The 12821-nt window shown below is 43.2% G+C and overlaps 1 protein-coding gene across 1 annotated transcript in view; it reads right to left on the reverse strand.

The window, feature by feature from the left end:
• Positions 1-12821, reverse strand: part of LOC145355321 (copine-8) — a 343466-nt gene that overhangs the window by 88409 nt on the left and 242236 nt on the right. The window contains exon 13 of the mRNA XM_080207280.1: positions 5862-5923. Within this exon, the coding sequence (XP_080063406.1) occupies positions 5862-5923 (62 nt within the window). The remainder of the gene's footprint in view (positions 1-5861; positions 5924-12821) is intronic.

The following is a 12821-nucleotide window of genomic DNA, read 5'->3' on the forward strand; positions in this document are numbered from 1 at the left end:
CCATTGCTGCAGGTCCTAAGATAAAGACTATCTGCCTGTAAGCTACAAGCATCATCCTTTGCTCTGGTACACAATAACGGGTGTTGGTGATGAGGAAACTGGCCTACAGTTTTCTGGAACACTGTGCTAGAACCTGGATAGCTAATGCTGACACCCACAGGTCTGGTCCCTTTACCAGCACTCGAAAAGTTGTGATGACCCTGAACTTGCTGGAGAACTGGACAGTGTCCGCAAGGCAGATTAAGGCCTGGACCCAAAAAGTCCCAACCTTGGGCTCATGATCCTACACGGGGGATTCCAAGGATGACTCTCCGAAGAAGTAAAATCCAACCTCATTAAGGAAGCTGAACTTGGTGTTGAAGACTGATTCATTCTTTGGGGGTCCCGGGTAATTGTTCCGCCTCCAGAGTGACATCCAATATTAACAGAACTATGGAATGGCCACCTGGGAGTTTCAGAAATGAAAATGCTGAAGAGGAATCATATCTGGTGGCCTGATCTTGACTCTGACATCACAGATTTAGTGAAGCGATATGACCTGTGCCAAGAAATCAAAAACTCCCACCCTTAGCCTCCCTATAGCCAAGGGAGTGGCCTGGCAGGCCAGGAGTGCGTGTGCATGGGGACTTTGTGGGCCACTTTACAGGTTCCATATTTCTAATTAAAGTGGACTTAGCCTCTCAGTTTAACAATTTTCATTACCTTCACCTTATTGTGAGCAACTCAAATAATTGTCCTTCATAGTCTATGGATCAAGGGTACACCTTTACCCGTGTCTTTGAGAACCACATGCTGGTTAAATGAATTAGTAGATTCAAAAATATTTTGTGCAGATGATACATCCCTTTAGTTCTGTAACCAGGTCATTAAGATGCTATTATAATATTATTAAATATATTTTGTTGGCCTCTGTCATACTGAAACACGATGTTTTGTGTTTTCACGGCCATCAAAACACTTTGCTCAGGGTGCTGAGAGACACCAGTGGAGGCCGTTTAGCAGGCTCCCCACGGGCCGTCACAACCTCCACACAGCTCCGGGGCCAGGAATTCTGACATCATCAGCTCCGTGCTGATTTCTGGTGCAGAGCTGATCTCCATATTTAAATCTGAATGTGGAAATCGAGGCAAAGGGGAGGGGGGAGGGGTGGGGGGGCTGGCTTGGAAACATTCAGGAGGCCAGTGATCCAGAGGGGGTGGGTGGGTCAGAAGGGGCAGCGAAGGGGAGCCTGGGAGTTGGCCAGCAATCGGGAGACCGGCAATGTGGGGCTACTGCGCATGCCCCCATCCCGCTAAGACAGATCGGCACATGCGCAATGGCCCATTCAGCGCCATGCTGCCAGCGGGAATAAACCGCGCCCCCTGATTTTTAGTGTGAATCATGCTAGCACACTGTACAGTGGCACAGAGTGTGGGTGATTCATTCCGGAGATCCCGCGAAAACAACCAGCAGGAGTTAATCCCGTTCTTACACAAATCTGGCACTTAAGAGTTTTTTTGGAAGAATCCCAGCTAAAAGCTTCTCAGTTTCATCACAATTTTCTATTGTGATCATTTCACAACAGAGAATTGAATACGTTTCTTCTTTTATTCAAGCTCAAAATCTGCATTTGAGCAACAAAGTGAGAAGAAAGCTGAAGTTAAATCATGTTATTGCCTTATTATTCGCCCAGAAATGGTAATCGATGTGTACATATCACTGTGCAGGAAGCACACACTGCAAAATAGATTTGTGTAATTACTTGGAAGAATAGTCAGATATATCTGTTATCCCAAAATCTCTCGGATATGTAAAAAAAAACATTTCAAATTAAAGAATTACACTTTTCAAGATTTCTGCTGAATAAGTGCAAAAAATCAGTTCCTAATATTGCCTCTGACACAGCAGCAGTTAAAGTCTCTCCTCAGAATTGTTTCAAATTGTCTTCACTGTCACCACTGAAATTACACTTGAAGGTTAACATCTGTTGAGGCAAAATATTGCACTTTGCTTGACTGGTTTCCAATGTACTTTCAATTTGAACTGGGATGGGAAAGGATGCTTCAGTGGCACCAAACACATTGGATGGCCTGAATTCTCCCATCCCACCCACCACGGGAATTGTAGCAGGCAGCGGGGAGGGGAGCGGGAGTGCAGACCACGCAAAGCTCCATTGACCCCGGGTGGATTTTTCCGGTTGTGAGGTGAGCGTGGCTGGAGAATCCCGCTCATCATTTCAACACAAAACAATGTTGTGCAGCATTCTGCAAATAGTTCACAAAATTTTTATCTTTGTGGACTGCATATTTCATTCTAATTTTTGTCACACATTGTCCGCATTGTGTGAGAACCCACAAACTTGGAGCTGTGGACACACCTGTGCCAGTCATGCTCTCACCTTATTTTGCAAGATTTGGGCTCTCCCACCCCTTTCATTTTAATTACCCCATGCACGTAACGATTTAGCACAGCATCCCTAGAAAGTAGATAACCACACCCAACGGTGGCAGGAAATCTAGCAAGACTGCTTAGGGCCAGTACATATTTGGTCTGGCATTATTAATTTGCCACTGCACAACTTGTGCCCTTCCCTAGTGCTTGTCTTTCCGAGAATTGTATTATCTGTGCTGGGGGACAATATTCACAGACTAGAATGCTGAACATACTCAGCCGTTTACTTAAGATATTTTTGGGTCTTAAGGATGGTGAGCAATTGGCACTCGTCATCCCAGGAGTGGCGTGTAACATGCAACTGCGGACTCTCGAAATCCCATACTCATGTGAGCGTTGACTGGTTGCGGGCAGGATGTCCGATCACTTGTGGAACGTCTCTCCTAAAAAAAACTGTTGGTCAATTCTCTCCATCCGACCTGGCTCAGCCCTGCAGGGGCCAGAAGTGGTACTGCAGTGCTTGGAACTCAGTTGGAAAGGTACGTCCTGGGGCGGGAGGATAGGGGATGCCCTGAGGAGACAGGAGCAGGTGATCGCAGCATCAAAGGATAGGCCAGGGTGGAATATGGCCCAGAGTTCCAAGGTCCGGAAGGGGAGCCTGCCTCAACTTTAAGAGCGCCTTCAGAGTCAGAGGCCCTCCCCTCTCTCCCTGCCAGAGGTGGGCAAAGTTCTTTTTCCACCCTACCATATCTGCTCCTGCCAGCCTAAAAATTGAAGCTGGCGGGATAAGGCCCTGAAGTGGCAGTTAAGGGTCTTATTAGGTGAAAGGACGGGTATCCCATCCGAGGCCCTGCCTGCCCAAGTGTAAAATTGCATCTGTGTGTGAATGGGTGAGATTTGGGCGAGAATCCCATCCATTCAATTTTACACCCCCCCCCCTCCTCCATCCTACTACCCCACCCCTCCACAACAGCCTTTGAACCCACCTTGGCCAGGGGACCAGGTGGGGAGGAGGCATAATTCTGTGCCTGGAAGTCCTGCTCCAGAAAAGCAAAAGAAAAAGGTGCATGCTTACCAGATGGACATTATCCTTCCCAAGATAGTGAATAAAATCCCAATGGTGCCTAAGCAAATGAAGAAACCTGTGCGATTGCTGTAAGAGTGTTAAGGTTAAACGTTCCCATCTTTTCACAATTTATACCTGGGTGGAAACAGAACCTGGTGCATGACAACAGGTAAAATTCTTAAAGTACGTGGAGCAGGATTCTCTGGCTGCGTGCATGCTCCAAGACTGGAAATTCCCACCCAACCTCAATGAAATGGTCCACCAAATTTTCTGCCTCGCCTGCTACAATTCCCGCAGCAAAAGAGATAAAACATCAACATCATCCAAAGGCACAGTGTTAGTTTTCAAGTGTCTAATAGCACAGACAGTTCCACCTTGACATCACCTCGCTTAACATTTCCGTTGTTGCTAAATTATCAGTCCACCATCTATCCAACATCCTGCCCTGGATGGGCAGGAATGAGTTCAACTAAATATCGGGAAACTGAAACCATAGTTTGCTGTCTCCACTCCAAACTCCATTCACCAGCTATGGGTTCCATCCATCTCCCTGGCCAATGTTAAGCCAGTTTGAGATTTGATCTGGAGATGAGCTTTCAACCTCATAGTAATGACATCATTAACATCACAAACTTCCATCTCCATCACATCATTAGATTTCACACATCTCAGCTCATCTGCTGATGTTTCATTTTGTCAAAGACACAACATAAATCCAAGTTGGTTTTGTTGCTGTTTCAGTTAGCAGTCCCTGTTCAGAGCTGTGCGCATTCTGAAATGTTAACCACATAGAACACACATGATTTCTTGACGTACACTTCAGTTTTTTTATTCACGTATGGGACATGGGCATCACTGGCTGGCCAGCATTTATTACCCATCCCTAGTTGCCCTTGGGAAGGTGGTGGTGAATCGCTAAAGTTCATGTGCTGTGGGTTGACCCACAATGCTATGAGAGAGGGAATTCCAGGATTTTGACCGCAAAGGAATGGTGGTATATTTCAAGTCAGGATGGTAAGTGGTTTGGAGGGGAACTTGCAAATGGTGGTGTTCCCATCTATTTACTACCCTTGTCCTTTGAGATGGAAGTGGTTGTGGGTTTGGAAGGTGCTGTCTAAGGATCTTCGGTAAATTTGCAGTGCATCATGTATATAGTAGACATTGCTGCTACTAAGCGTCAGTCGTGGAGGGAGTGCATGTTTGTAGATGTGGTGCCAATCAAGTGGGCTGCTTTGTCCTGGATGCTGTCAAGCTTCTTGAGTGTTGTTGGAGCTGCACCCATCCAGGCAAATAGGAAGTATTCCATCAGACCCTGACATGTGCGTTGTAGACTGCGGATTGGCTTTGGGGAGTCAGGAGGTGAGTTACTCCAAAGTTCAAAGTGCAAAGTTCTTCACGAGGAACATCAATTTACAGGTTTTACATTAGAAAACATCCCTTCTATTAGAATTGGGTGTCTAGGGATTGTTTTTCAAATTTATTTCACGGATTTATTTTATTCTATTATCAGGTCTCAGTTAATATCAGCCTATTTGGTCCACTTGCAAGAAAATGAGGCAATTTGCAATCAATATAGTGAACACCTTCCTCTCTTGAAGATACTATCTCCTTGCAAGGCAATTGATGGTATTGTCATATCATTGCGACGGAAACTGGATAAAGCCATCAATGCTTCAATGTACACTGTGTAGGTATTGAAACTGAAAACATATCAGTGGTTCCATAATTAAATAAACTGTGTAAAATGGAAATACTCTCTGGCATTGTCCAGATCATTTACTCCAAACATTCCAGACTATGTAACTTCAAATAACTACAAATAGCATAATTAGTAGATTGGTAAAGATTCTAAATTTAAAGCATTAGTAATCCATGCTGCAACACCTATTGACAGAGTTACCTTGGCCAGAATTTTCCAACCATTCACACCAGCGTTTTTCTCCATCCTGCTGCAGTGAATGGAGATTTAGCTTGTCGTCAAAAATCCCTGTCTTCGCTGCAGCGGGAATGTGGCATCAACGGGCAGTAAGATGGCACTCAGTATGTTTTAAATTGCTAGATTTGGCAATGAAGCAGAAAAGGGCTCCAGTTCCATACCCCAGAAAGAATGACTGGTTTGTGTGCAACGGGTAGATTTGAGATTAGGATTAGCAATGCTTTTATTGGCCAACTTGGGATATGTAGAGGACAAAGGGAAGTGAAATGGCCACCAAAACTTTAAATAAAAGAACAACTGGATTGGTTTATTGTTTGAAAGTTTGGCTCAACATTCTTGATAAGTCGCAGCAATAATGTATTGGAGTAAATCACAGTGTTTATCTAAAAGATTGTCCTGTGTCAAGCCAATCATGCATGGTAATATACAGATTTACACTGTACTGTACTCTATATGCAAGATTTTAGATGGAACAACTTCAATACTCACCCTCCTCTGATGTAATCCAGGAAAGTGCATTCCGTTTGAACTGCGAAGGAAAGCAATGTTACCTAGAACAAAAGTAACAGAATAACAGGCTTCGTCTCATGAGAAAATTTACAATGCAAGCTGCAAACAAATGTTAAACCCCCCGCAACACCCTCCTGGCTAACTTAAGTATAATGGAGCATCAGTTAAAACAAGAAAATTCGATCATTTTTAATTGATGTAGGAATATATATATTACCTTATAAGGTGCTGATCTAGAAATGATTACTCTCCTATTTTAAAAAAGCATTTCTTTCATCTTTCTACTCCAATTACAATAGTTGCATTTTTTTTCTTACCCTTATACCAGTTTATCACACAAATCAGTCTCCCATCCATTGACTCTGTTTACATTTCCCACTGCCTTGGCAAAGCAGCCAGCATAATCAAGGACCCTACACACCCCTGACATACTCTTGGGAAAAAGATTCAAAAGTCTGAGGACACATACCAACTGACTCAAGGACAGCTTCTTCCCTGCTGCCATCAGACTTTTGAATAGACCTATTTTGCACTAAATTGATCTTTCTCTACATCCTGGCTATGAGTGTAGCACTACATTTTGCATTTTCTCCTTTCCTTCTCTATGGACAGTAAGCTTTGTCTACATAGTGTACAAGAAACAATAATTTTCACATACACTAATCCATGTGACAATAATAAATCAGATCTATTCAGTTAGCATATTGGGTTGCCTACCAAGATACACGATTTGATACGGGAAAATTCTTACTTACTGTTACTGTATATCTATATCTTTGATATAGATATTTCTCCACAAATAGCCACTCCCTCCACACTGACGCTCGGTAGCAGCAATGTCTACTATCTACAAGATGCACTGTAGCAATTCACCAACGATCCTTAGACAGCACTTTCCAAACCCACGACCACTTCCATCTCGAAGCACAAGGGAAGCAGATATATGGTAACACCACCACCTGCAAGTTTCCCTCCAAGCCACTCACCATCCTGACTTGGAAATATATCGCCATTCATTCACTGTTGCTAGGTCAAAATCCTGAAATTCCCTCCCCGATGGCATTGTGGATCAACACACCGAACATGGACAGCAGCGATTCAAAAAGGCAGCTCACCATCATCTTCTCAAATGCAACTTGGGATGGGCAATAAATGCTGGCCAGCCAGCGATGCCCATGTCCCATGAACAAATTAAAAAAAAATATTGTGGGTGAAATTAATCTAGGGCAGTAGCTCAAAATGGTGAATTAGCAGCCCACCTTACAACATGCCTAATTCCACTGAAGCCAATGGGAAAGAGAATTTGCATTTGTGCAGTGTCCTTCAGGAAGTTAGATCTTATGGAACCCAGAGGTGTTGTAGAGAGTTGTTTTTCAAACTAGGGGCCTATGACCAGCGGTATACCTCAGTGCTGAGTCCACTGTTATTTGTCATTTATATTAATGATTTGGGTGAGAATATAGGAGGCATGGTTAGTAAGTTTGCAGATGACACCAAGATTGGTGGCATAGTGGACAGTGAAGAAAGTTATCTCCAATTGCAATGGGATCTTGATCAATTGGGCCAGTGGGCTGACGAATAGCAGATAGAGTTTAATTTAGTTAAACACGTGGTGATGCATTTTGGTAGATCGAACCAGGGCTGGACTTACTCAGTTAATGGTAGGGCATTGGGGAGAGTTACAGAACAAAGAGATCTCAGGGTACATGTTGATAGCTCCTTGAAAATGGAGTCACAGGTGGACAGAGTGATGAAGAAGGCATTCGGCATGCTTGGTTTCATCGGTCAGAACACTGAATACAGGAGTTGGGACTTCTTGTTAAAGTTGTACAAAACATTGGTAAGGCCACACCTGGAATGCTGTGTGCAATTCTGGTCACCCTATTATGGAAAGATATTACTAAAATAGAAAAGATTTAATAGGAAGCTACCAGGACTTGAAGGATTGAGTTATAAGGAGAGGCTGAATAGACTGGGACTTTTCGCTCTGGACCAGAGGAGGCTGAGGGGTGGCCTTATAGAGATCTATAAAATAATGAGAGACATAGACAAAAGATAGGGGAGTCTAAAACTAGAGGGCATAGGTTTAAGGAGACTGGGGAGAGTTACAAAAGTGTCCAGAGGGGCAATTCTTTCACATAGAGGGTGGTGAGTGTCTGGAACAAGCTACCCAAGGTAGTAGTAGAGGCGGGTATAATTTTATCTTTTAAAAAGCATTTAGATAGTTACATGGGTACAATGGGTGTAGAGGGATGTGGGCAATAGGGATTAGCTTAGGGGTTCTTAAAAAAGGATGGCATGGATAAGTTGGGCTGAAGGGCCTGTTTCCATGCTGTGAACCTCTATGACTCTGTCTTCCCAAAATGGTGTACAGCCAAAGAAGTATTTCTGATGCACACAGCCCCTGTTTGTACTGTAGGAATTGCAGTGACTAATTTGTGCACAGCACGATCCCATAGTTCAATATCTCATCTGCCAGGCAGCACCTCTGTCACTGTAGCACTCTCTCAGTATTGCACTGAAATATTAGCCTCAAGTAGGACACGAACCTACCACTTGCAGACTCAGCAAGCGTGCTACCCCTGAACCAAGGCTGAACATTGGGTTTGGTGGGCTGTCGATTTGCTCATTTCACCCTATCATACAAGACTAATATTATGCATCCATGATTTCTTTAACTTTAAGTATGGGGAGGCTTTGGCCAAGTGGCATATCGCTGGACTATTAATCCAGAAACACAGCTGACGTTCTGGTGACCCTGGTTCAAATCTGGAATTAAGAATCTACTGATGACTGTGAAACCATTGTCGGTTGTTGGAAAAACCCATCTGGTTCACTAATCTCCATCAGGGAAGGACATCTGCCATCTTTACCTGGTCTGGCCTACACATGATTCCAGATCCACAGCAATGTGGTTGACCCTCTGAATAAGGGCAACTAGGGATGGGCAATAAATGCTGGCCAGGCAGTGGCATCCATGTCCCACAAATGAATAAATAAAATTGGGCTTTAATGAAGTTTCAGATTTATGTCAATACTTCCTTAAGTTTACTTTAAAAGGGATTTGCTAGCAGTTTAAAAAATTAAATGATCAATTAGTGCATACACTGCATTCTATATCCGACCCTATAGCTTACATTCTGTCATCAACACAGATTTTTTTTCAAAACTCAGATAACAATATTTAAAATACTGAGAAGCACTTGTTTTCCATATTTCAATCCGCACTTCTTTCCTTGAAGTTTTCCACGCAAGAGCTCACAGAGACATGAGTACAGATTTTCCTGGCCCAAATTGGGTCAGAGTGGAGGCGACTGACCTAAAAGCCAACAGGACTTCCCATTTCCAATGCCTCCAATTTTCCAGACAAGAGGTGAGAACGTAGGTCTCCAAACTCACCTTCACTCCTAAACAGGCCAGTTAATATCATTAAAGGCTCGTTAACAAGGCGGTGAAAGGTTATCCATGGTAGACAGGAATGTGGGATTGCAATTGTAATCAGATCACGATCTGACTAAACGACAGAGTAAGCCCGAGGGGCTGAGTGGGCTACTCCTGCTCCTATTGTGTGTGTATGGCCATTAGGAGCCTGTCTCTGCAAAGTTCTTGAATTTTCCAGGGGGCCAATTGGCATTTTGGAGCTGTCTCCTGTCAGACAGCTGAAAGCAGGCAAGGACTACGTTGGGGGCAAGTCATGTAGACCCAAAAACATTAGAGGTGTGTGTTCATGCCATTCATAGCTTTAAGTTCTCACTCCTTTGAAGTTAAAGTTTCAGCAGCCCATCCCAATTCAGGAGAAGACGTCAACATTAAAAATGTAGTGAGTTCAGAGGGTTATCACCCCTCCTAACATCGTGTGGACTTTGGAGCAACTGGTAAGACTGCCTGGACTCTACCTGAGCACCAGGAGCAACAAATGCATATTCCTTTTGAGGCACAGAAACCCAACAGGAAAAGTGAGTCGACCATGGCTATGTAATATGTACAATAATATATTGTACCGTAGACTGCAAATGTAACATTTGCAAGTTGGCAGATGACAGAAAACTAGATGAGAATGTGCGCTCTGAGGATGATGCCTCATTAGATAGGAGATGTTGTACTGCACTCCGGATAATCAAGCTTCACACAACAGAGCTAAAACTACAGATCATGATGTGTTTCTTTCACACACAACATATGCACACGAGTTACAAGTCTTCACGCTCAAGATTTAGATGAAATTTCAAATCCTAGGATTCACAAATCAATTCAACACCAATCACTAAGGAGAGACAAGCCAATTGCTAATGTTAACTGATTCATTTTACCAGTGAGGAGCATGAGTTCAGCACCAATTATTACATTATCTGCAGGCAAATGATATATTAGTGATATATTTTTTGCTTTAATTATATCAGAAATCAAAACAGAAACCACATTCAGAAACAAAACTAATAGAACTGGTTTATGTTTCAGCAATTCAATTGGTTGCCTTTCTCATTGTGACCTCTACTGTTCTACAGGTCAGCAAATCAGGACAGTTCAGTTCCTTACTTGCACCAGTCACAAATGTATGACGCTCAATTTTTTTTAATATAATTTTAACATGTCATCTGATACATTTAACGTGCCATCCTAATGTGAAGCTAAAAATAATACTGTTAATTGTCACTTGGTTGTGCAGAGATTTAGCTCTGTTGAAAAAAGGACATGCTGTTGAAGCTTTTTATCTTGGACACATCAGGACAGATTTACAAGAATACCAAATCTAAAGGGGACAATGTTCTCCCCAGCCTTTACTAACTGGAGTCAACTTGCCAACCAATCAGCATCCTTTTGTCATGCAGTATAAATTGCTATTCTCTTCGAGATTTTATGTTATAGCAAAACTGCTCTGATGATTGCAAGATGAAAAGTTTCAACAGCATTTCTCTTTTTTCAGCAATTCTATTCATACTAGAATAGATGGCACACCATCTTGGAAACGATAATAGATTAGGTTGCTGGTCAAAATCTATCCAAGGGTCCTCAGGGACAGATATTATGTAAGCCCCTTATCCACATTTATAATAAACTTAGGACCTGATATCTCAGACTTGAAGGGCAGCAGAGAAAGATCCAAATTTTTTCTTATTCATTTGTGGGACATGGGCATGGCTGGCTGGCCAGAACTTATTGGCCATTCCGAGTTGCCCTTGGAGGGCAGGTGAGAGTCAACCACACTGCTGTGGCTCTGGAGTCACACGTAGGCCAGATCAGGTAAGGACGGCAGGTGTCCTTCCCTAAAGGAAATTAGTGAACCAGATGGGTTTTTCCAACAATCAACAATGGTTTCAGGTCATCAGCAGATTCTTAATTTCAGATTTTGTGTCACTGAATTCAAATTCCACCATCTGCCGTGGCGGGATTCGAACCCAGGTCCCCAGAACATTAGCTGAGTTTCTGGATTAATAATCTAGCGATAATACCACTAGGCCATCACCTCCCCAAATTGAAAACAAAAGAGTGACAAGGCAGAGTTGGATAGCCATAGGATTGTTATTTTTAACTTAACAAAATGCAAGATGCTTGAAGATATCATAAAAAATGCTGTTTACAACCACAGGTGTCTAGGGATTCTCATTATGGTTTCTGGAAAGGAAGGAAAAGACTTACTAATTTGAATTTAATCTTTTTGAAGGAGCTGTTGCTAACTTAGTGGATAAAGGGACTGAGTTGACATTGTCTACCTGCAATCTCAGAAAGCCTTTGAGAAAGGATTTGACAAGATGCCACTTGTAAAGGTAACATTAATGATCATTTATTGGATTAAGATTAGGAAGGGCATTAAGATTAAGAAGGGGATTTTCACAGTAACTTCATTGCAGTATTAATATAAGCCTTACTTGTGACTAATAAATAAACTTTATTATTATTTTATTTAGAAAACGCTGTCGTCAATGCACTGGGATCCCATTGGCTGGGAGCTCTTACAGTCCCTGCAACATCAGCGCTCAGTAGTTGGCATTGCCAGGCCTGGCAGGAGCCCCTGGGAAGAGGATCATAGCAATAAGACCCCGATAAGTCCCAGGTATTTCAGGTGGGAAGTGATCGTGCACCCTAGGGAGAGGCTGATGAGGGTGGGAGTTGGTTTTGGATGATAGGAGAGAGGCACAAGGGGTGGTACGATCTTAGAGACTATTCTCACTCCCCCACGTACATAGGATACCTGCCAAAGGATATACCTCCCCCTTCCTTCCTGCTCTTTTCATTAACTTTGGTGAACAAACATAGACTTCTCAATTTCTTCTCATCTTCCACTGGCAAGCACATTATGGTAGCGGAGCTGATTGAGGCCCATAATTGCCATTTGATGAACCTCAATAGGGCTAAAGGGGGCTAGAATAGTGGGCGCCTTATACACACTCCAAATTATGAGGTCCCAGTTGGGGATTGAACATGAAGCTAGCCTCATAATACAGAGTCATAGAAGTCTACAGCAAGGAAACAGGGCCTTTGGCCATCCTACCCAGGACATCAGAGCTGTGCTCTGCTCATAAGTCAAAGTGAAACCAACACCGAAGCACATGATACACTTCCCTTAAAGTGATGCACGCTGCTATCCTCTAAAAGCTTTATTACAAATAAGCAGAGTTCAACATTTTGGAAGGAGGCAAAAAAGATGTTGCAGGTTTTTCAGAAGAACCGGAGGATATTTCACAGCTGGGATATATTGAGGCAGTCAGGAGAACCTGAGATAGAGTCATAGGGGCGATTTTACCATTTCCTGTCAAAGTGTGGGCGGATTTGAAACTGGGAGAGTTTCAGATCCATCTTCTGGTTGTGTTTTCAGGCCCCCCCCGCCATATGCATTCTGCCTGCAAAATTCTGAGTTAGCTGCAGAAGCCTGTGGGCAGGGCTTAGTGCCCCCAAAAGCCTACAGAGGGACGTAGTGCACACGTGTAGGCACCTGATGCT

Source organism: Carcharhinus amblyrhynchos, chromosome 19, assembly GCF_965287045.1.
Source record: "Carcharhinus amblyrhynchos chromosome 19, sCarAmb.v2.hapA, whole genome shotgun sequence".
Classification (NCBI taxonomy): Eukaryota; Metazoa; Chordata; class Chondrichthyes; order Carcharhiniformes; family Carcharhinidae; genus Carcharhinus; species Carcharhinus amblyrhynchos.